The sequence below is a fragment of the Parus major genome, chromosome 7 (assembly GCF_001522545.3).
Source record: "Parus major isolate Abel chromosome 7, Parus_major1.1, whole genome shotgun sequence".
In the NCBI taxonomy this organism is placed as follows: domain Eukaryota; kingdom Metazoa; phylum Chordata; class Aves; order Passeriformes; family Paridae; genus Parus; species Parus major.
Window position 1 is genome coordinate 17,952,328 of NC_031776.1, and position 25,240 is coordinate 17,977,567.

The following is a 25,240-nucleotide window of genomic DNA, read 5'->3' on the forward strand; positions in this document are numbered from 1 at the left end:
TCACTCAACTGCATACTTCTGACACCTAAATCTTTGGCAAAGGAATAGTAACTAATGAAGCTAAACATATTTCTCTCAATGTTTTCTATAACACAACAGTTTATAGAAGATTCTTCAGTAGAAGACAGCTGCTTGGTTATTAATTTAGTAAGTTGACCCTAAGAATATGGTTCAAGAAATTAATTCAGAATAATAAATATTAAAATATTGTTAAGGAGCTGTACTGTGGTAACTGTCCATTAAGTTCCCATTATTTCATATATGAGGGTTCTTGTGGTATTGTCTCATCTCATTATTCCCCAGGAGAAGAGATTCTTGGCGGTATTTGACATACATATAAACACATTAGTTTTACATATTCTGTCATTACAAACGTTTATCGAGCTGTGTTTTTTCTTGATTCAGAAGTCCATGACAAAGTGTATCTACCAACATGATTGTGCCAAAACTTGCCTGACAACTGCCACCAGAGGATCTCACCTGAAGCTGAACAGTTCCAGATTAGTCCTGGTGAAGTTTTGAAGGCACTTTTATTTCAGTCTCATTAGGTAAACAGAAAATAAAGCTGATGTTGTAAAAATATAAGGCACAAATAACATATTCTCAATGTTAGAATGCAAAATTTAGCAAATTACTGATCAGGTTGTTCAGTTTGTTTGGCTACATAGATTCAAATCTTTTTTAAAAAATTAATAGGGAACTCACTGCAGTAAGAAATGTTCTTATTTGAAAATAAATATGCCTAAACTCACTCTTACATGATGCCCAGTGATAGATAAGAAACCCTAAAGGCCATCACTATCTACCAGGTACTTCTAAACACTGTTTTGTGCCAAGTATCTCTTTCCCTCTGCAGGACAGTGACTGCCATTTTGTTGTAGTGCCAGGGTAACATGTATGTCAGCCCCTAAATTCTGCAGTTTTACATTAAGTTATCATTCGGGAAGCATGCTTTGGCTCTGCTATGCCACAGACAACTTAGGCTGGGAGTGGCTGTTTGGGGCTGGCCCTGTGGCCTGGACCTGTCTGAGAAGGGGCATCACTAATACTGACTGCTGCCCACTTCTGCACAAATATACATCCCAGTCTGTAGAACTTGACCTGTATGTTCATTCCCAGTACTGGCACCATGCATTTCTCTTTTTTTTCTCTCAGCTTCATGTGTAGGAAACAAAATACTGAAAATTTTAAACCCAAACCCAACCCACCAACCAAAGGCGACAGGCACACCCGTCCGAAGCAGCTCGCGGGATTTTAAAGGTGTTTACCATGAGCAGCTCTCAGGTCACCGTGCGCTGAGCTCCGCTCGGCCGCCGCGATGGAGCCGGCCCCGGAGCCGGCCCGCCGCCTCAGCGGGAAATGGCGGGAAGGCGGCGGCCGCGCGGGGCACCCGCGGAAGGATCAAACGAGACCGACGCGGCGGGACCGTCCCTGCTGACCCCGGTGTGAACGTGTTTATTTCACGCTGCGGTCGCGGGTCGCTTTACAGAAACATCTCATGCTGGACCCCGCGCGGGGGCGAAGACGGAGGGGAACACGTGTATTCAAACGTAACTATTAAATAACCTGTACACAAAACTTCAGTCTGTTACCCTGAAAGCACCGAGGGCCGAGCCCCAGCACGGCCACACCGGCGCTGCCACCTCACCCCCGGGTGTCTATAAGCCTCGACCCCCGCGGCCGGACCAGACCGGCTCTGCTCTTGCCCCCTCAGCCGCGTCCAGGCCGGGCCGGGCGCCTGCCCCGGGGCTCTGTGAGGGTCCAGTCCCGGGCCTGAGGGTCCGCGGAGGCCGCCCCCAGCCGGGGTCCCGCTCGCCGTGCCCGACGACAGTCCGAGAGCCGGCCGCCGGCCTCTCCCCGCCGCCGCCCTGCCCCCGGCGGCGAAACGCCCCCAGCTCGAGTCCCGCCGTGGCTCGACTCGGCCCGCAGAGGCAGCAGCCGCCGGTAGTGGTCCCGGCGGTCACAGGTCGCGGCTGTCCTCCCTCTTGACGCCGTCCGCCACCGCCTTCAGCTTCTTGTTCTGGTGGGTCTTGACGTGCTTGGCCAGGTGGTCGCTGCGCATGAAGCGCTTGTTGCAGACGGGACAGGCGAAGCGCTTCTCGCCCGTGTGAGTCCGCAGGTGCCGCTGCAGCTCGTCGGAGCGGGTGAAGCTCTTCCCGCAGAAGAGCCAGTTGCAGACGAAGGGTCGCTCGCCCGTGTGCCAGCGCAGGTGCGCCTTCAGGTGCGAGGTCTTGCCGTAGACCTTGCCGCAGCCGGGGATGTGGCAGATGTGCTGCTTCTTCTTGCCCGGCTCCGCCTCAGGGGCGCTGCCGGCGGCCGACTGGCAGTTGGGGCAGCGGCAGCGGCGGCACCTCCTGGCCGTGGCCGCCAGGGGAGACTTGGTCTGCAGCAGGGCGGCGATCTGCGTCTGGTACTGAGCGAAGTCCGAGTGCCCCAGCACCAGGCTCCGCGGCAGCGCCGCCGCCGCGGGGAAGCGGTGGCCGCAGCCGCCCGGGGCGCTGGCCTGCTGGATGCTCCACCAGGGGATGTCCTCGGGCGGCGGGTTGGGCGACAGCTGCCGGCAGGGCTGGGCGGGCGGAAGCAGGTTGGAGTACCCGGGCGGCAGGGCGGCCTGCGCGGCGTAGGGGACGTAGGCGGGCGGGCAGCTGGACGGCAGGGCGGCCATGGAGGAGGGCAGCATCTTGACGGGGGAGAACTCGTAGGGATAGGAGGGGTCCGCCGGGGGGGTGAGGGGAAGTTCGTGAGAGCCCCCGAAGGAGGGCTGCAGGTGGTTCTTCTGAGGGGTCAACCCCAAGCTGGGATGCGGCGGCGGCAGCCCTCCCGGGGAGTGCGCTGGCATCTCGCCGCTCCACGGGTGGAAGATCCTAGAGGGGGATCCCAGCGTCGGGTCGTAGGAGACCGGCAGGAAATCCGAGGGCGCTGCGCCCGGCTGCCCGATCCGGCTACAAGTAGCGGCCAGAAGAGCCAGGGGCGAGTGCTTGGCCAAGTCTGGGGAGGCGCTGGGGGTGCGGTCCTGCGCAGGAACAGGAGGGAGGGGAGAAGGGAAGGAGGGAAGAGAGCGCGTTACTCGCCGCCCGCCGACACCGGCCTGCGAGAAACTTCGCTGCCCGTGCGAGGCTGGGGCTGCCCCGCCGCTCCCCGCACGGCCGGTAAACTTTCCGAAAACAATGCGCACCCAGAGGGCAGGACGGGCTCAGCCCCCCCGCCCCGCCCAGAGATCGGTCCCGCCTGTGGTCAGTGCCGCCGGCCCCGCCGCCCCTCCTGGGCCGGGGAAGCAGCCTCTGTGGGCAGGGAGGCAGCCCCCGCGCCCTCCACACCCCTTGCCACGGAGCACTGTCTGGAGTTAGTCTGGCTGTTGGCGGGAGAGGGAAGTTGCCAGTCCGAGAAGCCCGAGCCCGGCCTCCTACCACCGCGGGGTAAAGCCCCGGGAGGGAGGCGGCTGAAGCCAGCAGCCCCTCGCAATGCGGGTCACAACCGCGGGACTCGGCGCAACACCGGGTGCTGGTACTGACCTGAAGGAAAGCCTGGAGGGAGTCGTTCCGGAGGACAGCCACCGCGGCCATGGCTACTGCGCCCGGGGCGAAGTGAAGGCGCCGGGGCACTGCCGAGGCATGAGGACGCCGAGAGGAAGACGAGATGCTGCCCAGTTTCTTTCTCTCTCCCCCTCTCCCTCCCTTTCCTTCTGATCTCTTCGCCTCTGTGCGCGTCCCACCCCCCCGCGCTGCGCGATCTCCGCGGACTGTCTGACTGCGCCAGGATCACCTCCAAGAATTTGATAAGGACTTTGCCGGGCCGCCAACCAGTCAGAGGGAAGATTTATGGCTTTGAAGTTTGCCGCTACCCAATCATCAAAGAATAGCGGCTCTTTCAGAAGCGAAAGCAAATCCTTTGAATCCACAAAGCTCCTATGGTGTGTTTGTTGGTCTGGATAAAAGAACTGATTATTAGGGGGGATGGGAAGGGAGGAGATAAAGGCGGGACAATTAATGAAGTAATCACTATGTGGGAAATGTATATACACAAATAATTGGATTTTCTTGATCAAAGGACCCCTTACCGCCTAGAGACCCTTGCGTTGGATGTGCAAGACACTGGATCCCCCCTCCTTTTTTTTTTTAATTTTTTTTTTTTTTTTTTTATTTTTGCAATTAAATCTGTGGCAGAGTCCTAAAGTGACAATGCGTCTTTGTTATCGCTCGAAGAATCTGCCTCCGGATTCTTCTGATAGTGTTTAATGACTGAAAGTAACATAGCACAGAGAGTTCACCTGATCGGGGCTGGTCGATCCCAGCCGTAAAACTTCCCTGGAGTAATTGTCGGTGGTTCCTCCCCGCTCCCTCCCTCCGCCCGCCCTTCCCCCGAGGCTGAGGGGTATGCCCTCGATATGACTCGGCAAATAACCGTGCATTTTCTCCTCTGGTAGCTGGATTTGTTTCACTTCGCTCAGCCGGCATTGCCCCTTGTTACCGGGAGCCCCCGCCTGGCGCGGGGCCAGGCCAGGCGCCCAGCCGGGCCCGGGGAGGAGCGGCGGGCTGCCACCAGCAGCAAACGCTCTCTTAAACAGACACATCGACAAACCGGGCAGCCTGGAAACAGAAGGGAAGAGTTTCCTCTTCCCTAGCGGGAGCCGGGTGTAAGAGACATAATTTCTTTAAATGAAGACCGGAGTCTCTCTTGGCGGGCCTGCCGAGCCGACCTGTCCTGCGCCGGCGGGGAGTGCAGATCGGGGAGGCTCCTCGGGAGTACGAACGCTGCTACCAGGTCTCTGTCTCCCCAGCTCCCTCACCTCCTGTCCCAAAGCCAAAGTCGGCCCCGAGCGCTTTGTTGCTTCATCCCGCACCTTTCGGCCTCTGTCTATACATGTCTATACGCATGTGTGTATGAAGGATCTAACCTGCCTTGCGTTCGACCATGTGTGAGGCTATTGACCCTCTAACCAGTACCAGGCACATCTGGGTCACAGCTTCCCGCCACCGTCGGCTGCTGAGCTCGGTGGGCTGCAGAGCTGGCGGGACCCCTCGCATGTGTCGCCCAGCAAGGGCCAGGCGGGGCCCCGCGCTTCTCCGCGGGCCCGCTCAGCTCCGCGCTCCGCCGGGGGCCCTGGAAACGCGCTCCTCTCCTCCCCGCTTCCCCATCTGCTCCGAGGCCATCGCAAACGCCGGCCTGTTTGGCCAGGTACCAAACCAGGACGTTCATCTCCGTCTTGAGGAGGTGGGGGTGCCCTTTCGGGCAGATGCCGGCTGGCTCTGGTTCTCCGGAGCTGTTTGCACAGGTAACTCGATCCTCCCCGCAGTCGCTGGGTTCAATTGTATTCGCACCGCCACTGAAGTCTCTTTAAACGCCAGCACACAGAGATCTTTATCTGCCTTTCCTGTGGAAACAATCACTGTCCGCTCAAAGACTTTCAAGAGTTGTAGGGCTTGAATTAGATCGGTTTCTTTGAAGGGATTAAAGTGCCAAGTCCTCTCCCACGGCTCCATATTGAGTCCTGGGGAAAAATAAAAGCTCGACCTCGTGTAACACTACAGCCATATCAAGCTCTTCCCATGTGCCAGGTAACCGCTTCACCAGGTTGGCAACAGGAAGAGAAGGGTCCCGCATCCAGCGCTTTTACCAGGCACTGATGCATGGAGGCAAGGTTCGCCCCTGCTTGCTGCAGGACCCCGCGGCACGACAGCAGAACCCGCCAGGGCGTGAGGTTGTGGGCGATAGGACTCCCCATCCCCCTGCAAGGGTGCGTGGCTTACGGGGTTCGGCACCTCCATCCATCACACACGAACACCTCCCAGTACCGCCGATGCGCGATCCACCGGAGGCTGCTCCGCGTCTACACGGGACATAGCATCAAATGGGGAACCACAGCAAGCCCCGGCCCACAGCGGGGCCGGGGGGACGCGCACACGGGCATTGCCCCGCACACCCCCGCCCGCAGCCGTCGGGTGCCCCCCGCTCACTGCCAAGCTCCAGCCGCGCCACTAGAGCCGCATCGGGGCAGGAGCGCATTCGTTGTCCCCTCAAGTATAAGCTGTAGGCAGGGCAGCCAGAGTCGAGGGGGAATCCAAAGTGGGGAGCCCGAGCCGCACCTCTGCTCCCTGGAGGAGCAATAACTCCCCAGATGAGCGAAACGGCGGCGTTCGCACTTGTGTTGTCCCTCAACCGCTGTATCCCCAAACTTGTGTCAAACCCAGAGATCTGCGAGATGCCCGATTTAAGCCTACCTCGATTTTTGTTAATTCGTTTTACCAAGTGATTGGCAGAAGAATGCTCAGAACAATGTTTCTAAACGAAATGAGAGGGAATAGGTACATCAGGAGACGCTGAACACCCCGAAGTTCCCTCCACTCTCTAAAGCATGATGTTTCCCAGATATGTCGACGAACCAAAATGATTTGTCAAGTTACAAAAGAGTTAGTGGAAAAGTGGATAAGTTTCTATACAGCTGCCACACTACAAATGCCATAAATCTGCATCCAAGAAAGCACATTACCTAAAAATTGAGAATAAATTCTCACTTCTGGAGGAAACCAATGGGCTGAAAAATGAAACGCTGCAGTCATAATTTTCTGTACAAATAATTAGTGCTCAAACTCGGAGCATTTCAGTCTCCTGAAATGTATTCTTAATGAAGTGATGTTCAGAGCTGTCATTAAAAATGCAGGGCTGGAAGATCAAAGTACAATATTTATTTTAGAAATTTGTTTCAGTTATCAGGAGATACAGGTATCAAGGCCAAGTGTCAATTCAGTTACACAAAGCACTGTTTCCATGAGAAATGGGCTGCCGCTACGTCCTAGCGTAAAGCAAAGGGACACCAGAAATGAGTTGCATCGCGGGAGGCGGCGCGACGCCGGCGGGGGTGTGGGGGCTGCTCTCGGCGGCGCAGCCGGGCCAGGGGCCGCTCGGAGAGCGGCGCTGGAAAGCACAGCCCTGCTTGGAGCTTTGACCCGCAGGCCAAGGAGCCGGTTCCGACCGGCGGGGCTGTAGGGGCTGGTGCGGCGCTTGGGCTCACCGGGGAGGCAGCCGCAGCGCCGTCTGCGCCGGGGCAGCGCGGTGGATGCAAAGAGCCGGAGCCTGAATTACTCCAGCCACGGGGCTGAGGCGCAAGGAGCGGGGCACCCACGACCCCACTGCCTCCATGGGACCCTGCCTGCTACGGCGGGCAGCGAGACCCCTACCGTCCCTGGGGCAACAGGAGCTCAGGCTGCATTGCGCTGGATAGCTACTGTCGATTGAAACACAGTAGATGTAAATCATAAGTCACCATCACAATTTCTTAGACAGGTGTCTTAAAAATCAGGATTTTTCAGATTCAGGTATATCAGAGTGGCTGTACCACTACGGAGGGCTCTGTGGACCTTCGTTTGAACGCATACCTGGGAATAACAGCTGCTCGCATGCAGTGGTATCCTCCATGGTTTCTGCTGTGCCTCTGGCTTCAGGGCCCAAGTACCTCATCCTGGAGCCTACCCCAAAACCTGTCCCAGTGATGGCTCACACTGCCACAACCAGGTCCTCTCATGACATTCACAGTCCCTCCAAAGACATTTACAGCCACCTGCCATCACCTTCTCCCTCTGCCCCGGTCCCTCCTGTGATCACCTCAGTTCCTCAGCTCTTCCAGCATAGCCATGAGCAACCCTGGAAGCCTGGATGGGCTCTGGCCACCTGCCTGTCCAAAACTTGGGCTTCCTGGGTTGTTTTCCATGAAATACCATTCTTTAGCAATTGTGACAAAGAATCAGAAACAGGATAATTTTAAAGTTAACAGCTGCATTAACATTTAGCCAAATCTCCTAATCAAGTTGTCCATAAGAGGTGGCAAAATTGAAAGCTGAAAAAGCTTTAATAAGCTTGCTCCAGAAGGCAGTGTCTTCACACCATCCCTCATTCTTTCTGGTTTAAAGATGTACTAACAGAAACCATGCATCCACAATAGCAAGACATTTCACCAGAAGGTAAATTACCCTATGTATACAGCTTCAAGCATGTGTGCATACACTGCCAAGAGTTCTGAATTATATGCTGTTAATACTATTTTTATTTATTTCAGCATATTCATATTTTTATAGTAGACAACATGACTGGCATAAGAAGAGGAATCACCAGTACATACAGTGTAATTTGAACATCAGTAGATGAAGATAAAAGAAACATTAAAAACTGCTATGGTACCTCCTGCTTTTTTCTGTGCTTTAGGGAAAACCAAAAAATCCTAGACAAGATCGGCACATGTTAAGGCATATTTAGGGTTTAAAGGCTTGCCTCAACATTTGCCAGTGTAGGTGTGGATTTGACGAAGATTAATAGAGGATTCCCCAAACTTCTGAAAGCTGAGATGCCCTTTATGAGAAGTAGAACATGTTTTATGCCTCACAAAGTTTTATACCTCACAAACCTGCTGTCAAAGTTCAAAAAATCTTCATGCATTCATCTTCTGCTCCATCCTTGCTGGCCCTTTGTGACTCTTCCTCCTGTCTCGGAGAACACTGGTAAACAATTTTGGATATACTCACTTTCCTTGCTTCCATATTTTAAAAAAGAGTCAGACTCTTAGTCATAACAATATTGAAAGTGTTATTCTTGGCCCTACTTGGAATGCCTGGGACACTTTTAGTTCATGATGATAGTTTCAAGTTCTTGGGAAATGCTTTCTGCCTCTGGCATACATGGCTGAATTTTCATCACAATGCTAATAGCTAGAAACGGACTTCTACAAAATGCAAAGCAAGCCAAGACTGTTGAGCAGCTGAAAAGGATCTGCTGTGTGGGCCCTGCACGTTTTCTCATTTGGGGAAACATTAGGTAAAAAAAGTCTGTATTTTTGAGGAAATGCACTAGTTTGGGGAAGACTGCAAGAGAACTTTTAAATTTACGACTACATATAGCTTTTTATTTTTTTTTTCATTGCAATTACTCTAGAATGAAAAGGTAATTAAATTGTTATTTGCTTCCTTTTAATTACAGAGAATATTATCTAAAAATCTGGTCTCATGATAAATAATTTTAGTTACTTAGTATATTTACTGACAAATTAAACAGCTGTCTGTGTCTATACATGAACTGGAAACAGCACAAAGATCCAGAAAGATCACTGTTTATACTACACATAAATACTGGATGATCACATGGCTGCCACATTGCTATTGATTTGGCTCAGTGGATTAATCCAACACTGTAAAAATACGCCTCTTATTTAATGAACTTGTGCTGTAATTTTAGAACCTTCTGGTAGAGAAAACAGTAAGTACCGGGAGTATTTTTTAATATTTCAAGAATCACTTTTGAAATAACCCATTCTTCAAGGACAACTGAACAAGAGCATACAAAAATGTTCATAATCTTTATTATAAAAGGCAAGTGCTCTATACAAACTTTTCAACAACTCCAGTTTAGCTTGGGGAAAAAAATAGAGATGTGAATAAGAAGCCCAATAGTTGGATTGTGAGGGTCAAAACAGGGACACAGATATGGTACATGACTGGCATTAAAGGTGTCTCAGGTAAGATATACTGTCTTCACACTATGGGAGAGAATCTGAAGACCTTCTCTGCATAATGTTTTCAAGGCAGGTTTTTCCAGTTATAATAATATCAGTGAAAGGAAGCCTATAAAATATGACATAGGTGAGTGCTCCCAACAGGGGGAGAGTTTTTGAATGGGATCTAGAAAAACTAGATTTCTAAACTGAGGCATTTGTTTTTTGTTTTTTTTTTAAATGCCAGTCTTCTTGACTGCCACCAGAGGCTCAGGATCCCGTGAAAGATTGGGGAAAACTTAAATTACAATTCTGAAGTTATTTATCTCTCCCTAGCTGAACCCTGCTCTCATAGACTGGCAGAAAAATCTTTACAGGAAAGCAGTGTACAGTATGTTTCTGTGTCATTTCATAAATTGATGTCTTAAGAGGTGCAAAATAATATACAAATAGCTAAATGCATAAATTACATGAACTACCCAAAAATAAATTTCCATTCCTCCAATTCTGAAAATTGAAATACCATTCATAAAATTATTTCAAATGCATTTCAAATACACAATGTTTTTATTATGCTTTCCATCTTCATAGAACTACATAAAAGTGAAGTCATTCTAACTATACTTTTACATACTAGAGTCAGCTTCCTTCCCCTTCTCTACCAGGGGAATGACCTTTGCTGTACACACAACTGCTTCAGGCTTGAAAAGAGCCTTAGTTCTGCACATAGATTATGAGGCTGCTCCTCATCAAACACTTAACTTACCCCAGCTCAGCTGAAACCTCAGGGGTACTGGCTGAGGCATGTACCTTCTGCTACCTGGCTGGCCATGCCAATCAAAGCAAACAACCCTAATCTAGGAATAAATCACATTTCACTTCAGTCTTCAGCCAGCTCCTGTTGCTCAGGGATGAACAGCTTGACCAGCTCTTTGAGAACCCACAAGAAGATGAGGAAAAAGGATATTCTCCTGAAAGATAAGTATGTCAGCATGGCCATGACTCATGAACCAGTCTAATCAACAGTATCATTTCCTCACACTTCTGGAACCTCTGAGACAGAGGGAGAAAAAATAGAAGGTCTTCAAATAGTTACATTTTTTGTTTTTTTTTTCCCTCAGTAAATCTCACATTCCTGTTTTCCTACTACATGAAGAAAGCTCGCATATTCTACTGGCATTGAGCTGAGAGAATCACATACTACATATGAAAGAGAGAAGAGCACATGGAAATGCACAGATAATGCAAAGTGGAAATGTATTAGTCTAAATGACCTAATTGTTACGCCTGGAAATAAGAACAAGACTACGATGCTGCAGTGCTGGCACTCTGATGCCCAAATGGTATTGAAATCTCTGACTGAAAACCACTGACTGCTTCTTAGGACATCACACTAAACCACAAAGAACTATTTTCCAAAATTTTTGTCTTAAAAAGAAGCTTGGAGAAAAATCCAAATGCAAAGTCATGCAATTTCATTTGTAATCAGACCAACTTTATAAAATGTTGTCATTCTTATCAATGCACCAGAGTATGGGCCTGAAAAATAATATTCTGGCAAGATTCTTATAGAAGGAAGTGGAGTAGATGCCCAGAAAAACTGAATTGGGCTCATGATTTACTACTTTTTTCTACTTCCATTGCTACACGTGCTAAGTGTACTTGGCACATGGAGTGATTCAGAAAGAAGCTGCTCTATGTGCCAATGATTCTCTTTAATGAGATACAGTTATCAGTTGATTTATGAATTTCTGCTGCCTGTTCTCATTAAGGGTAAGGTAATTTGCATTCAAGAAGACTGTTTACAAGTGAACATAGTAATCAAAATCTCTCTAAATCAAGTTTTAGAAATGTACACAGTAAGGCTAGAGGTAGTTCAGGCAATGTGCACAACTTTCCATTAAACTCTACTGCAAAGACTCAAGAGAAGGTGTTACATCTGTTAGGTTTATCTAGTTTTCCAAATTAGTATAGAATTCATCTCTGGAATTTAATATGGAAAGAGACAAAATTAACTTTCTGCTTGAGTCTTCTGATACCCTGGTGACCTTCTCCTCCTGGAAGATCCTATGCTGTTAATTTAGATACCATATGCCTCACTGGTCATCAATTCAACTGCTGCTCTCTATGTTACTGCCTTCCACAGTGATTTTGATCATACTGCCTATAAAATGAATAATTTCCTCTACTTACTGTTGCTCTACCATTCAGATAAGTCCCAGCTGATCACTATTTTCTTACAAATACTTATAATTAGCACAATCTAGTCAGCTTTGTTCTTTCTTTTGGTATATGCTTCTCCACTATCATTTAGACACTATTTGCAGTGCTCCAAAGTAAAGCATCAAAAAATGGAAAACAGCAGAGGAGGAATGTAGGAAAAAGGAAACAGAGCTACACAGACTCTGAACTAACACTACTGGCCAGATGTCTGAATGTAAGCCAGCATTTTGGGAGGGGTCAGAAGCAAAAGCCTAACTATCTAGGTGGAGAGAAAAGGTAACCACAAAGCAGACAGCACATGAGTGCTGAGACTGACTACAGAAGCTAAGAATGAGGATGGAATTACACATGTTAATGCTGGTGACACTGATTATGAGAATACCGAGATGGAGTAGCTCAGCCTGTGCAATTGATTGAAGCTGTTTTCATCTCTGTGGGGTGTTCTTTAACATTTCACTCTATGCAGCCATATACAGCCATCTCTGACACTCAACTCATACATACATTCAACCTAGATAAGGCCTGGAAACTTTGTCTCCACTTCCCTGTTCTCTCCTGCCACCAGCTAGAAAAGCAACTACACCGTTTCCCTTTCTTCTTTTTGTAAACTTCTGTCAACTTGCCAAGTTTACCAGTGACAGGGTTTGTATGGATATACCAGCCAGGTGTGAGAGGAATATTCAGGGTATTTTTCTGAGTAACAGGAGTGCAGCTGCTGAGCTGAGTGGAAACACAGAAATTGGATCAACAAGTAAATCGTGACAATCCTGAGTAAGAAGGTGGTCAAACTGCTGTGAGTGTACTAGGAGGAGCTTTGGTCACTTTGAGCACATTATCTTTAAAGCATTTATCTTCACAACTCCTCTGTAAAGAAAGAGTTGTTATGTTATTATTGTTATTTATTATTGTTATGTTAATATTGTTTTTTAATCAAAGGTAACACAGGGGATCACATACCTTGTTCTATGTCATATATTAACCCTACTGAAGAGCATTGGAGTTAGACTGACGAGCAGAAGCACACAAATAATACGATGTTCCACCTCGTTTTCCTTGCAAAATTCAAACACTTTTTCTATAGCACTCCCATCTCCCTGATTTCACATCAGTCTCTTCTGACACTTGTACACTCTTTTAGCAACTTCTGAATTATGAGCAGTTGGTGATTTTTCAGACAGAACAGAGTAAAACCCAGATAACCTTGGACATGCAGAGGGGCAACAGTGAGACTCTGGAAGCAATGAGGAGACAAACATGCTGCCTATGCAAATAAATCAAAGAGCCAACACACCCACGACACCTATATTTCTACTCTTCCTGGTGGACAATGATTAGAGCATATGGTAAGTAAAAGAACCACAGCCCAACACCTTTGCTTCACAAAGACGAAATACACATTAGGTGGGCTGTACTTAACAACCAGACATGCTTCTGTAACTCTAACACTGAACATACTGAGCAGAAATAACTAGATACTTCCTTATCTTACAGCCCATCCTTTCTCTGCTTTAATAAACTCTTCACTACAGAATTCTATCCAAGGTGCTAGCTTCACTTGCCAATCATCAAAATAACCACTCTCAGTGGTGATGACCTCCCCTGCAGACAGATCTGCAAGCTTTGCTCCTGAAAGAGCTTTGGGAATTAAGTAATGCTATCATCTGTATTTCCTTGATCTCACACATGGGAGCAGTTAGAAGAACTAATTTTCCTTCACCTCAAGTAGACCCTCTTTCCATGCCAGTTTTCTCTTCCCCTCAATCAGTGTTCCACCAGCTTTGTCCAGTGAATCCTTGTACTACTGTATATGATCAAACTCTGCAAATACATGAGGCACAAACACACAACTATATTGCTGGGTCAGCTAAGTTTTGGGACACTGTTTTTTCCCTTACCAGCAACTTGTTGACTCATGTTTGGCTGGTTCCCTCTAACAGTCTTACAGGCATTATTTATGAAGTAACTGGCATGTTCACATGATGGAAGTCTGGAGAGTACAGAAGAGGAACAGAAGTTTGGGGTATTTTTGCTCTTGACCATTTAGAAGAATTTAGAGGATGTGGACAATTATTTCTATCTAACCCTTGTTCAGCATCCTTCCTTGATGTTCTAAATTCAATCCAGGTTTTGTTGTTGTCCTTTACCAATATACACTGATATACAAAGAGGTAAATGAAGACTCATAGGGAAGGGAACAAGTTGAGAACAAGTTTGTATTCCTGTCTCTCAAGAGTGTATGTGAGCTATTGGTAAACAGAATTTTCCAGCTACTGATTAATTATTTTGTCAAAACCAAAACCAACGTGATTTTAATAAAAGTACCCAGGTTTAGTCTGGCTAAGCAGACAGATTATGTATTTAACTGTAAATGGGAGCAAACATCTGCGATCTTTATATACGGAGAAAATAATAGCATCTATATTTCGATATTTGAGAAAAGCAAGGGTTTTTACAAGATTTTACAAGATCTGGAGAAATTGAAGTGATATATTTTGATCTTTGGCTATTTTTCTGGTATCTCTTGCTCTGTTTAATTTGAAAGTGAAATATAAATGTCAGTGATATCCATCTCCATGTAATTTGTCTAAAGAAGCAAATAATTTCTTGCAATGTAATGAACTCCAGTAAAAGGAGAAAAGTTATTTCTAGACTACATAATTTTCACCATGAAGAGAAGAAAGAAAACAATCTCCTCAGATGAAGGATTACCACTATTTTTGCTCCAATATGCTTATAAAAATGATGGCTGAATCAAAGAAAAGGTATTTCCATCAAACCATCTAGTAGTGCGTTTATAGAAAGACACCTGGAGAAATATTTGCTGATAATATATACTATATACCACCTACTTGTGATATTTATCACCTGCTTGGTAGTCTATCTTTCTGAAGTTAAATCTACTAAATTTCTAGCATATTGAACAATTAATATTTTTTTAAAATTAATGATTCTAGATTTTTTTTTCTTGTGCTGACATTTTCTGTAAACTTACATCAGAAAAGACTTTTTCCAAAGCTTACAATAAGATATAAGATAATGATTATAAAATAATCCTTTAAAAATTGATACTGATGAAGTACTGAAGGCCTAGGAAAAAGCATTTTACTTTGAACCATCAAAAATTGAAGATTTTTTCTTCTGATCTTTGAAAGAGGAACCAGATCTTAAGATACAGATTGCAGTATTACAGCAATTTCCTGTTGTAGGAGAGGTATGAATTTTATACCTGGAACATTTTATTTGCCTTTACTTTTGTAATTCAAATTACTTATTAGTTTGTAATTTTGTCCTAAACAAACCTATCTGTAGTTGCAGTAACTGTACCACATATCTTTTCAAGAAGCTTCCAAAGCATCTTAAAGTGGTTTTCTACTATAGGTATTACATACATTTTAAGATGCTCTGCTAGATGATTTAATGCTTTATTATAGTATATGGTGAGAAAAATCTTCAAAATTTACTAAACGTTGCCTCTACTATGAAACCTAATGGTTCATGTCTTTTTTCTTCTTGTCTCCTGTCTCCTCTCTTTTCTTCTACGTCTCTCTCATAGAAGCTTTCTACTCTATTGTTCCCAAGTCCATTAATTCCCTTATGAAAGACCATTAATACTTCTCTCTTCATGTCCATCCTTTGAAAAATCCTCTTCCAAATGTCACCCAGAAATTGGATACAACAGAGATTAGCATTGAAGGAAGCCACAGGGTGAAACAAGCAAGGTTTGCCCTATCAGAAATAACAAATCATGTGTTCTCCATTTGGGTCCATGCAGCAGTTGGAAGAAGCAGTGAAGCTGGCACCTTATCACTGCACTGTGGCAGTCAATGAAGAATCCGCCTCTAATTCTTTTAACATGAAAGAAGACAGAGAGAAAAACCATGACCCTGTTTCCTGCCTGTTGTCATTCAGCAGAAATGGCAACAGGAATTTCAGCAGGAAATACCAAAATTTCCCAAGAAAATACCTAGCAGTCCTCAGAGTATTGTCCATAGCTCAAAAATATTTTAAAAGAAAGAAAGGTAGCCTTTAATGCAGTTGAATCAATACCTGTCATAAACACTATTTCCTTTAAAGTTTGTATCTCTTCTAGGCTGTCAGCAACATTTTCAAGTACTACGTGTATGTACTTCTCTTAGAATCAAAGGAAAGAAATACTTACATTCTCAGAACTTCCATGTGCAAATTAAAAACATAATTAAAAAACTATAAAAAGAACAGTGACTGGAATTTCTTTCTGAAAGGGCTGTAGTGAGTTAATAATGAGTATCTAATAGAGAAAACTGATTCAAGTGGCTTATAACTAGTGATTTAATAACAGGTATGCTCATCTTCTTCAACTGTACTGTTGCTCAGGGAGTCTAGAAAGTTGTCCTTTTTGCCTCCTATTTTCTCCATAATGTGCAGATGTACTTTAAAAACCATTGGGAATTTCCAGCTTAAGTGTAAAAACCATGCAGATCTAGGTTCAACAAAGGTAGCCATCTCTAACAATCTCAGCAAACACAACACAGCTGACAGCTGACTATTACCAATGGGGCCTCAGAAATAGGGCTTAACAATTTTGTTTAAGATCACAAGTTCTCCACCAACACTTGAGCAACAGAAGAATGCTCATTAACTGTTACAAAAGCAAAATTGGTAGGGCTTTATGTTTCAGCAGAGAGCCTGAAAGGCACACACAAGCAGACACACACCAACACATTGGAGAATAGCATAAATTCTTCAATTTAAATAATTTGTACTTTTTTCTTCCTTTTGATAATATGAAATCATGCTTAGTTTCAGTTAAAGATATTTTCTTGCTCAACATTTAATCATGTTCATATTTCTTTCTTTTTAGCTCCCATTAGTCTCTTTACATAGCATTCAGTATGATTTTATATTGTGAAGAAAAAAGCGTTCTGTAGCTAGAGTTGCTTTGTCCCGCTCTTGTTTTCTTTAATCTTTTGTTTGATGCATGGAAAGATGCTAACCTTTTTGTACTATCTTAACCGTAATGATCTGGGAGCAAAGCAAATGAGATTTAGTAGATATGTTTCTGTTGTCATTATTAAACTTCATATGCTTTGCTATGTAGGCAATGTGTTTTATTTCTCTTAACCTGAAAGAGGTTTCTGTCTTATTGTTGCAATTTATTAAGGGCAAACAATCTAGGGCTTATAATAGGCCTGTAGGCAGAACAAAGCCCTTGTCAAATGGAAGGGTTGGCTGCTCAGCTGGGTAGCATGTAAATGTGCAAAAAGAACTGTTCTGTTCAAAGACACTAGACATGCTTTTTAAATAAAACATCTCATATAATTGGAAGTTGCCATTTAAGTGTTGTGTTGGAAATGTTAATTCAAAAAAATTAATTTAACTGAAGAAATACACTTGCAGTGAATCCTTTTTTGGCTTTTTAAACTCTCATAATAAATAAAATCCCACATATCACGAAGGCTTTTACTAGAGGCTCAACATAGTATGTTTCTCAAACAGCAGTTTATTGTTTTTTTATAACACTGTGTTATGCAAGTTCAGCGACTGCTGTACTCACCTAGGCAGACGGTTTAAACCTTTTATCCAAAAGGTATTTTTCGTTTTTAATATAGGAATCATCCTGCCTGTTTCTTTAACATAGTATCATGTCTCAAAAAGTAAAACAGTTTCTCATTCTACAGTTCATTTAAAATTTCTCATTATGTGCCTCTTTGCAAGAGCTGAAATTAAAATGACAGATAAAGATAACAACATAATAGGCATTTTTCTAATGCACTGGTCCACTTGGGCACAGGCAGTTATTTTTTTTTTTTTTCTCTTCTACTGAAATGTATAATCAGGACAGTATCGTCAATTAGATTTTTCACTTTAACTTTCCATAATGTTTCCAGACTTCGCTATTTGGCAAAGACAATTGGGACAGATTTCTTTATTTTTTCCTCTGGCCTAAAACTCAAAACCCCCCACTTCCCAAACTGTTACCACCGAAGAGTTTATTAAATGGCTGAAAAAGACAGCTGGTCCCACCATCTGTTAAAAATTTTCAGGGGCCAAATGAAACAGGTTACACCTTTAGCCATGCCAAGTCTTCCAATACCCCCTCCCTCTCACAGCCTGTGGAGGGCTAATCTGAATTTCACGCTCTGATTTTGCTATTGCTAATGTCTGAGCTTCTTATGTGTGCTTCTTGTAGTTGCTTATATTAGTTCTCTAGCAGTATCAAAAGCTCCCCTCTCCTTTCAACCTAGCTCATTTGCAATCAACGGAATCCTGGGTCTATAGTCTCCTTTACAATAAGATACTGTACCTTGAAGGAAACCCATAGAGAACCTAATATCTTACTTTTTTTGGAGCAACAGAGAAAACCAGGAGTACATTTCTGTTGTTTTGCAGCCACTTTTCTATAAATGCTAATGGAAGTAATTCAGATGTGCCAACAAAGACAGAATCTGCAACACACTGCAGGTGTGAGGGGGCTGAAACAAAAGGGATGCTAACCCTAATGGTATTTCTTGTCATTAACAATTCTTTGATGTTCATACTCGAGGCTCTCTTTTATCTTGCAGTTTTTCAGCCATCTTTGTTAACATGCAGTGCAACTAAACCTTTTTTTCCTTAACCTTTAAAGACATCTGCAAAATGTTTATGCTAAGTTAGTTTCCATAGCATCTATCTGTAACACATATTGAAGTAAAATGAGATAAAGCTTGCAAGGTTATTACTAAAACATCAGTAAGTTCCTATCATTAAGTGAAAGGAGCAGATCAATAAAAAGAAGCTCTTAATGTTACTTTAATAAGGATGAGTTTCTTGTAACAGGACTGGGGATTAACTTCAGTGTAACAGAAGCAGTGTTTATAATATAGCAGCTATGTTGATAATAACCAGTTTGTTTTACTTGCATTCATTAAAAAAATTAAAATATCTACAAGTTCCCATATTAAAAAATCATGTCACAATATAATATATTTAAAGACATTCTGATTTTCCAGGAGGGATTTCTCTACCACTAAGTGGGCAGTGGCATTCAGTCAAGGAGTTGTAGGTGGAGATTCTCCACATCCATCTGTCTTTCCATGACTTACAGATGGAAAACACCGTTGTCTTTTAAAATGTTCAACTCAGTAGGATGGCAGCAGAATGAAATGAACAATCAAAGCACACAAGATGCCAATCTGAGCTACTGCACAGCACTACTAGCAAACCCAGCGTTTTGCTCTCATCCCATCGGTCATGTCCTGTTAGATCACATCCCATTTTATCATGGTCTGTTGCACTATCGTTGCAGCATGCTGGAATGTTAAATGAGCAACGTAATCAATCAATACCAATTTCCAATTGGAACTCAGCTGTAAATCTGTACTGAGTTGAAGATGCTGGAGAGTGTAACACAAATACAGTTTTATGAAGCCTTTCATTTTGGTTTTCTTTCAAAACTTAATTTCTAACAGGTCAATTTAATAAAATAAAGTCTGTGTCTGAAGTACAGCACTTACCTTTGAATTTGGATGTAAACTTCCATCAAACTAATCCTACAGAACAAGAACTGAATGCTCATTCCTGGGGTAAGAGAAATTATAAAACCAAAAGTTTCTGTTTCAAAGACTTTGCAATCTCATTAAGAGCCATTTTGTCATAGAAGTCTTCACGTAATCTCTCCAGTTGAGGAACTGTGTTAATTTATTGCTTGTAACAGGGAGCAGCAGCAAAACAAAAAATCACTAAATAAACCATGTCACACAATTTAGTGGAAGTACCTCCTGTCCATTCCTTTCCCTTTGCTAAGGGCCCCAGTGTAGCATCTCTATATCACCATTTCTCAGCTGTACTGTGATGCAGTACTCCAGCATTCAGCTTTTTGAGGATCACTTCCACCAGCACCTCAAGATTTGGCTACCCCTGTCCTGGCCTCAATCACCTCCACCAGTGCAATAGATGGCACGGGCCCCCCAGTTCTACTATTCCAGTTTTGGATAGGTCTTCATCAGAGATCAGCAGCACAACAATTTTTAGAAACAGCTGTGACAGGCCAGCCTGCCTCCCTGCACTGAACTCCAGCCCAATAGATGACATCCAGTCTTTGTTGTGGTGATACTACTTCACTTAGAGATTGAGATGAGATTTTCAATGGTAACGGTCAGAAACTGAGGTTTGGATCTTTTGCAGAAAAAAGCACACATGTTGATCTACCTACTTGCCATCTCCATTTGCCAACTACATTATAAAATCCTAGTTAAATTACTGAAAAAAATAATATCTCTCTGTAATTTAATTAAAAAATAAGCCTGACAAACAAAAGCAAGGGATTTATCTATTACTGGCTTGATCAATAATATGTAATCTGGTTTCTGGAAACATTACTTCAAGATATGCTTTTCACTTATCTGTTCCGATGTCCTTTAGCATCACAGTATGAGTACTACAATAAACCGTTCCATGATAAAATGTATAGATTTACTGTTCTGGCTGACCTTGGATTTATACATGTAATAAAATAATAACCAGTAACTCTTGACAAATCTATTATGATGAGTTAGGCATCAGCCTGTGTATTTAAAGACACAGTGCTCTATTATTATGAATTGTCAATGTTCTCCCTTATCTGTTCCAGTGCCCATCACAAATGAGACACAAAGCCTCTCACTGAGTTCTGTAATCTTAACTCCGGCCCAGAGGAATGTTCCCTACCCTTTGGTTTTCACAGCATCTTGTGCTACTTTTGTCAGTTTGGGAGAACTGCTTTGTTGTCAAGCAGAAACAGTTTCTGTTAAGTATGCATTCTGCTACAACTCCTCCTTGGGTGAGTACTGCTAAAAGACAAGGTGTGTTATCGAAATGTATTTCTAGTGTTAACAACAAAACTGACATTACTTCTCACATTTTGTTGTCAGAGTTAAAAGCAGGATGGATAAGTTTAGTATGTGCCACGTCTTGTGCATACATTGGTACTACAACTATTTACCCATTTAGGAGGACACTTTTGTGCCATATGGCTTTATTTCCAATTGTATGCACTATATTTATGTGGTTAACCTGAAGACTTAAAAGAGCCAGAGTTTGGCTGTCTCTCCAAATTCTCTTTCTTTTTTGAGACCATGAAAAAAGGAATTAGAAATAAGATTATGGTAGACTTACGTATCTCATTGCTATTTTACAATAAAAAAGCAATATTCCTATATAATTACAAATCTTAGAACAGAAGGGGATAAACATGCAACTATAATATTTTTAAAGATTAAATTTTTAAATTGGTACTTAAATCCCATTTTCACATCAATTTTAATATGGTGTAAAACAGATAGTAGCACCCAGTTTCACATCATTTATAACCGAATTTTATAAGCTTCTAAGTAACAACAAGTCCTTGGATAGTCTGATAGGGGCCACTTAAAAGACCTTTAGCACACAAAAGCCCTTTCCACAACTCTTACAGTGTATGGGTGAGGGAGGTCACGTTGAGGGCAAATTTAAGATGGCTGCAATTTACTCCTATTCTAAGGTCCCTTTATGTTACTAAAGTGATGTAAATGTTTAAGTCAGAAGCACATTAAAATTACCAAATGAAAGGGGCTAATCTCCAAAAGCTCTCTGCCCGATTTTTTTTTGGCACAGAGACGAGTTTTTAAGCTGCCATAAATGAAAGGCAGAAATTGTCCTTAGCAAGAACCAGTTTCTAGTGCCATTAAGGCCTACAGAAGAAATCTACTAAAATCCCTTGTTGAGCTTCATCTTTTTCTCTCCCATCTGCTGAAAACTGTATAATATATTACACACTGTCTAAGAAATTTTCTTCTTCTTAACAGGATTTAAACTCTTTACTTTTATAAAATATTAAGAACAGGATATGTTATGAACTATTAAGCAAAATACATTAATATTTCAGAATAATATGCATGAATAAATCAGAACAATGCTTCAATGTTATGAAAGCCAAATGAGAAAATCTAAGCAATTTTTGTTGATATGCTTCCACTGACCAGGATCATCACACTGACATACCTCCTGTACTCCCTTTCACATATAAATCAATCAATCCAAACACACACTTCTGTCAATATGATAACAGAAGTTCAGCTCTTTGGTCAGTCTTAGTGTGATTGTCTGGCTCTACAGTAAGGCTTTTAATAATTGAAATACATACATGTGCCACGTTGCAGGGTCATCTGCTGAGGATGAGGTGCAAACAAACAAGGAAAGGGGGTAAGTTAGGAAAGAATAAAATACACAGACTGACTTCATGCACAGTGTTTAGCTAAGAAGCAACAAGAATGAAAACATGCTACTCAACAGCAGCTTTTACTTAGTAAACTCAGTATTAAAGTATTAGTGACTAACTAATTTGAAAAAGTATAGAAGATGTAGATAGTGGCATTGCATATAACAAGGAAAATGCTTCCCTTTTCATGCAATTAAAGACTGCTTAAAATCTCTTTGAAGTCCATTTCTGATGGCTGAGATTGATATGAGCTTAACAATTGGAAGAAGAGAAAGGAAGAAACCTAAGGAATGTACTTAGAGAGTTTTTGCATTTTGCCCTGTGCTTTATTCTTTAATGTTGTGAAGCTGCTCTTGTTAACTTGAGCCCCCATTCAGAAAAGCACTTAGTCACGTGCCAAAATTTCATTGATTTCAATGGGACTTCAGCTTTGGCTTAAGTGTTTCACTGAATTATATACTATTTTTTACTTTCCCTTACTTCTTTATGAACTTAACAATTCAGAGAAATGTCAAGTGTAAGGTAAACTGCTAAGTGTAAGGTAAACTGCTGAGTTTAGGCAGGTGACACAATATCTATCTGGAAACCTCACTGTAATTTAATGAAAACAATTGATAAACTCTTAACTATGCATAATGATGTGAATTGCAGTAATAATAAAGCTTTATTTTCCCAAATAGTTTGCAAAAACGAAGGATGGAACCAGAAGGCATCATTATTGCTTGAACTCTCTGTGATCTACACCAATGGAAGAGTAGAGCAGAGCAAGTAATTGGACAGTATAAATAATCTAATTTTTCATCCAGACATGCTACAAATTAACTGAGAATTTATACATTGCATAGGAAAAGTTACATGATTTTTGATGAGTTATCACAACATATACTCATTCTTGTTACATTTTGACAAAATGTAAAGAAACTGATCTGTACACATGCATTCGTATTAGTTGCCATTTCATTTGCACTGCATTTTTAATGCCATTAATTCATCTGCAGCTATTCTCTGTTGTTTAAGGAGCTCCTAAATTTCAAAGGCTCTTAAGCGCCTTTAAAGTACACTTACCTAGATGTACATCAGAGGAGAATGAGGAGTGAACTGAAAGCCTTCAGTGTCTGTCAGGATTGTAACTTCCAGCTTGAACTACTCTCAAATTTTGGGTGAAGAAATGACGAATTTTTCTTCCTGAAATCCTTTGCTCATTTTCATCTGCCACACTTAATTTCTGTGTTTGTTAGGAGAAACAAGGCTTTTGTGGAACTATCTATTTCATTACCTTTTCTTCTTTTGAACCCTATTCTGGCTTAGAGATATTGTGACTGCACTTGGGTCTCATTTCTCATGCCACGCTTCCTTGTCCTGTGGTCAAAAAGATGATACCAGTGAATACTGACAGTAAGAAATTAGGTATCTTAAGGAAGAGGTGTGAGGTGCATCTCCAGAGATCAGGGTAAACCCATTGGTACAGAGATAAAAACAAGGATCATAACTAGGTCTGTAAAATACATGGTCAGATTTAATCAGTACGGTTCGTCAAAAAAGAAAAAAGAATAATTTTGAGCAAATGTGCAAGGCAGTACATGTGAACATTTTATTTCCAAAAGTTTTTGACAAGAGCTTGTCCAGAAAAGAAGCAAAGAATGGTCACAGGTCAAGATTGTGTTTCTGAACCAGAAATAAAAGAGTAAGGTGAAATAGTTGACTTCTGCCATGGAAACAGTAACTGTCAAAGAATCTCAGTATCCCATAGAAAGTCACATAATGCTCCATTAAGGTTTTTCAAAGAAAGTGAAAAATTTGCAGGTGACTTGTTTCCCCCTCTGCTACATATAGGAGGGCTGTGGAAATGTAGGAGTCATTGGAGCCCAGACATACAGCTTAAGGAATAAATTAAATATTTTCATGGATAACAAGAATAACTGGTCATAATGATGGTTTCAGTCACAAGGACTATATGAAGCAGTGTGTGAAAGGTTAGCCTTAAAACTGTTTTACTTCTTATATTTGAAATATATATATTGAAATTCCTTGAGTTAGACTTATGGTAAACTAATACATTATAAGAAAACTATTTTCAAGGTAAACTGAGACACAATTATATTTTAAATTCTTTTACTTTGTACATTTTTCTACTGTTAAAAGCCATACACAGCAGAGAAACTTATAAAGAACAATGTTTAATATCAGTCTAACGAAATACAAAACATTTTCACTATGACCCCAAATTAAATTTTTTAGTACAGTGTTCTTTTAATCCAGTTCAGTTCCTCGATCTTACTTTTCACCACAGCTCTACCAGCAGTTGTGCCAGCACAACAGAAGGGATGGCACAGGGTGGGAACAGCAGCCGGGGGAGGGGGAAGCAGGAAAGAAGGGGTCAGAATTGGATAAACTAACCTTGCTGCTGAAGAAATGTGTTCATTATCAACATCAACACATACAGGTAGTGCTGTTCCCCTTTACTGCAGTTGTTTATAGGAATACAGCTAAATGTGACAGTGTACAGCTGCAAACCCAGGTCTAAATTAGTGAACTTAAGTAACTAGTTAACATGGTATTTTTAATATATTATATAAACACACATAAACAAAGTAAACTGGAAGAGCTTATCAGCAGGAAAACACTCTTACCAGTATTAGTCAACAGACTGAATGAGGTTCAGCTTTGAGCAAAAGACACATCTCTTGAAGGAGGAGATGGAGAGCTGAGAAAACTGTCATCTTCAGTAGATTCAACAGCTGACAATGATTCATAATACTCATCCTCTCCATCCAGTACCTTGATTTGTCTTGAAAGCAAACAAACAACACTCCTTAAGTTAAAATTTAACTCTGCCAATATCTTCAGAAATAAAAACTACTTTGTGGATGTAAAAATGAAAAGCTCTAGTATAAGAATGGAAAAAAAAAAAAGATGGGATGATTTGATGAGAAAGATACACCTTTTATACATATTCCAACTGCTATCACATTTTATGATTATATTCTGAATGGTTCTGAGGATCAGGGAAATGCAATATCATCTTTCAGTTTGGGAGTATAGAATGATACAACAACTATTTGTATCAAATGGGCGTTTAATTTGAGCAATGTGGTGCTTTTTTTTTGTACATTCCACAAGTAGGATATGATTTTGGTATCATATTTCAGATGATGGTTTGCTGTGAATATGAGCCAAAGACTACATCATAAATTTTTAGGAAAAGCCCTATTGACAGCAAGGGGCTTTCATTTTTCTGTGATGTATGATGAGCACTGCAGTCTCATGTTAGTGTTTTTATTCCCAGAATACAAACTTTTTTAAACTAGGGGAGGGAGTGAAAATAATTCCTGCACAGTCATGCAAAATTT

The 25,240-nt window shown here is 42.6% G+C and overlaps 2 protein-coding genes across 5 annotated transcripts in view; both read right to left on the reverse strand.

Annotated features, from left to right (window-relative positions):
- Positions 1 to 1,423: 1,423 nt before the first annotated feature.
- SP5 (Sp5 transcription factor) lies at positions 1,424 to 3,715 on the reverse strand. Its single transcript, XM_015634121.3, has 2 exons — positions 3,513 to 3,715; positions 1,424 to 3,013 (listed from the first exon to the last, which is right to left on the reverse strand). Exons 1-2 carry the CDS (start codon positions 3,561 to 3,563, stop codon positions 1,961 to 1,963), a joined length of 1,104 nt encoding a protein of 367 aa, XP_015489607.1. The 5' UTR covers positions 3,564 to 3,715; the 3' UTR covers positions 1,424 to 1,960.
- Positions 3,716 to 14,777: 11,062 nt separating this feature from the next.
- The window catches only part of MYO3B (myosin IIIB), a 207,186-nt gene continuing 196,723 nt past the window's right edge, over positions 14,778 to 25,240 (reverse strand). For 3 of the 4 annotated variants that reach the window (XM_015635362.1, XM_015635360.1, XM_019007565.2), the window contains one exon: positions 23,387 to 24,678. In XM_015635362.1, coding sequence (XP_015490848.1) covers positions 24,549 to 24,678 — 130 coding nt within the window. In that variant the 3' untranslated portion in view covers positions 23,387 to 24,548. Of the gene's footprint in view, positions 23,250 to 23,386; positions 24,679 to 25,240 lie in introns of those variants that run through there. The other variant, XM_019007566.2, reaches the window with a different exon arrangement.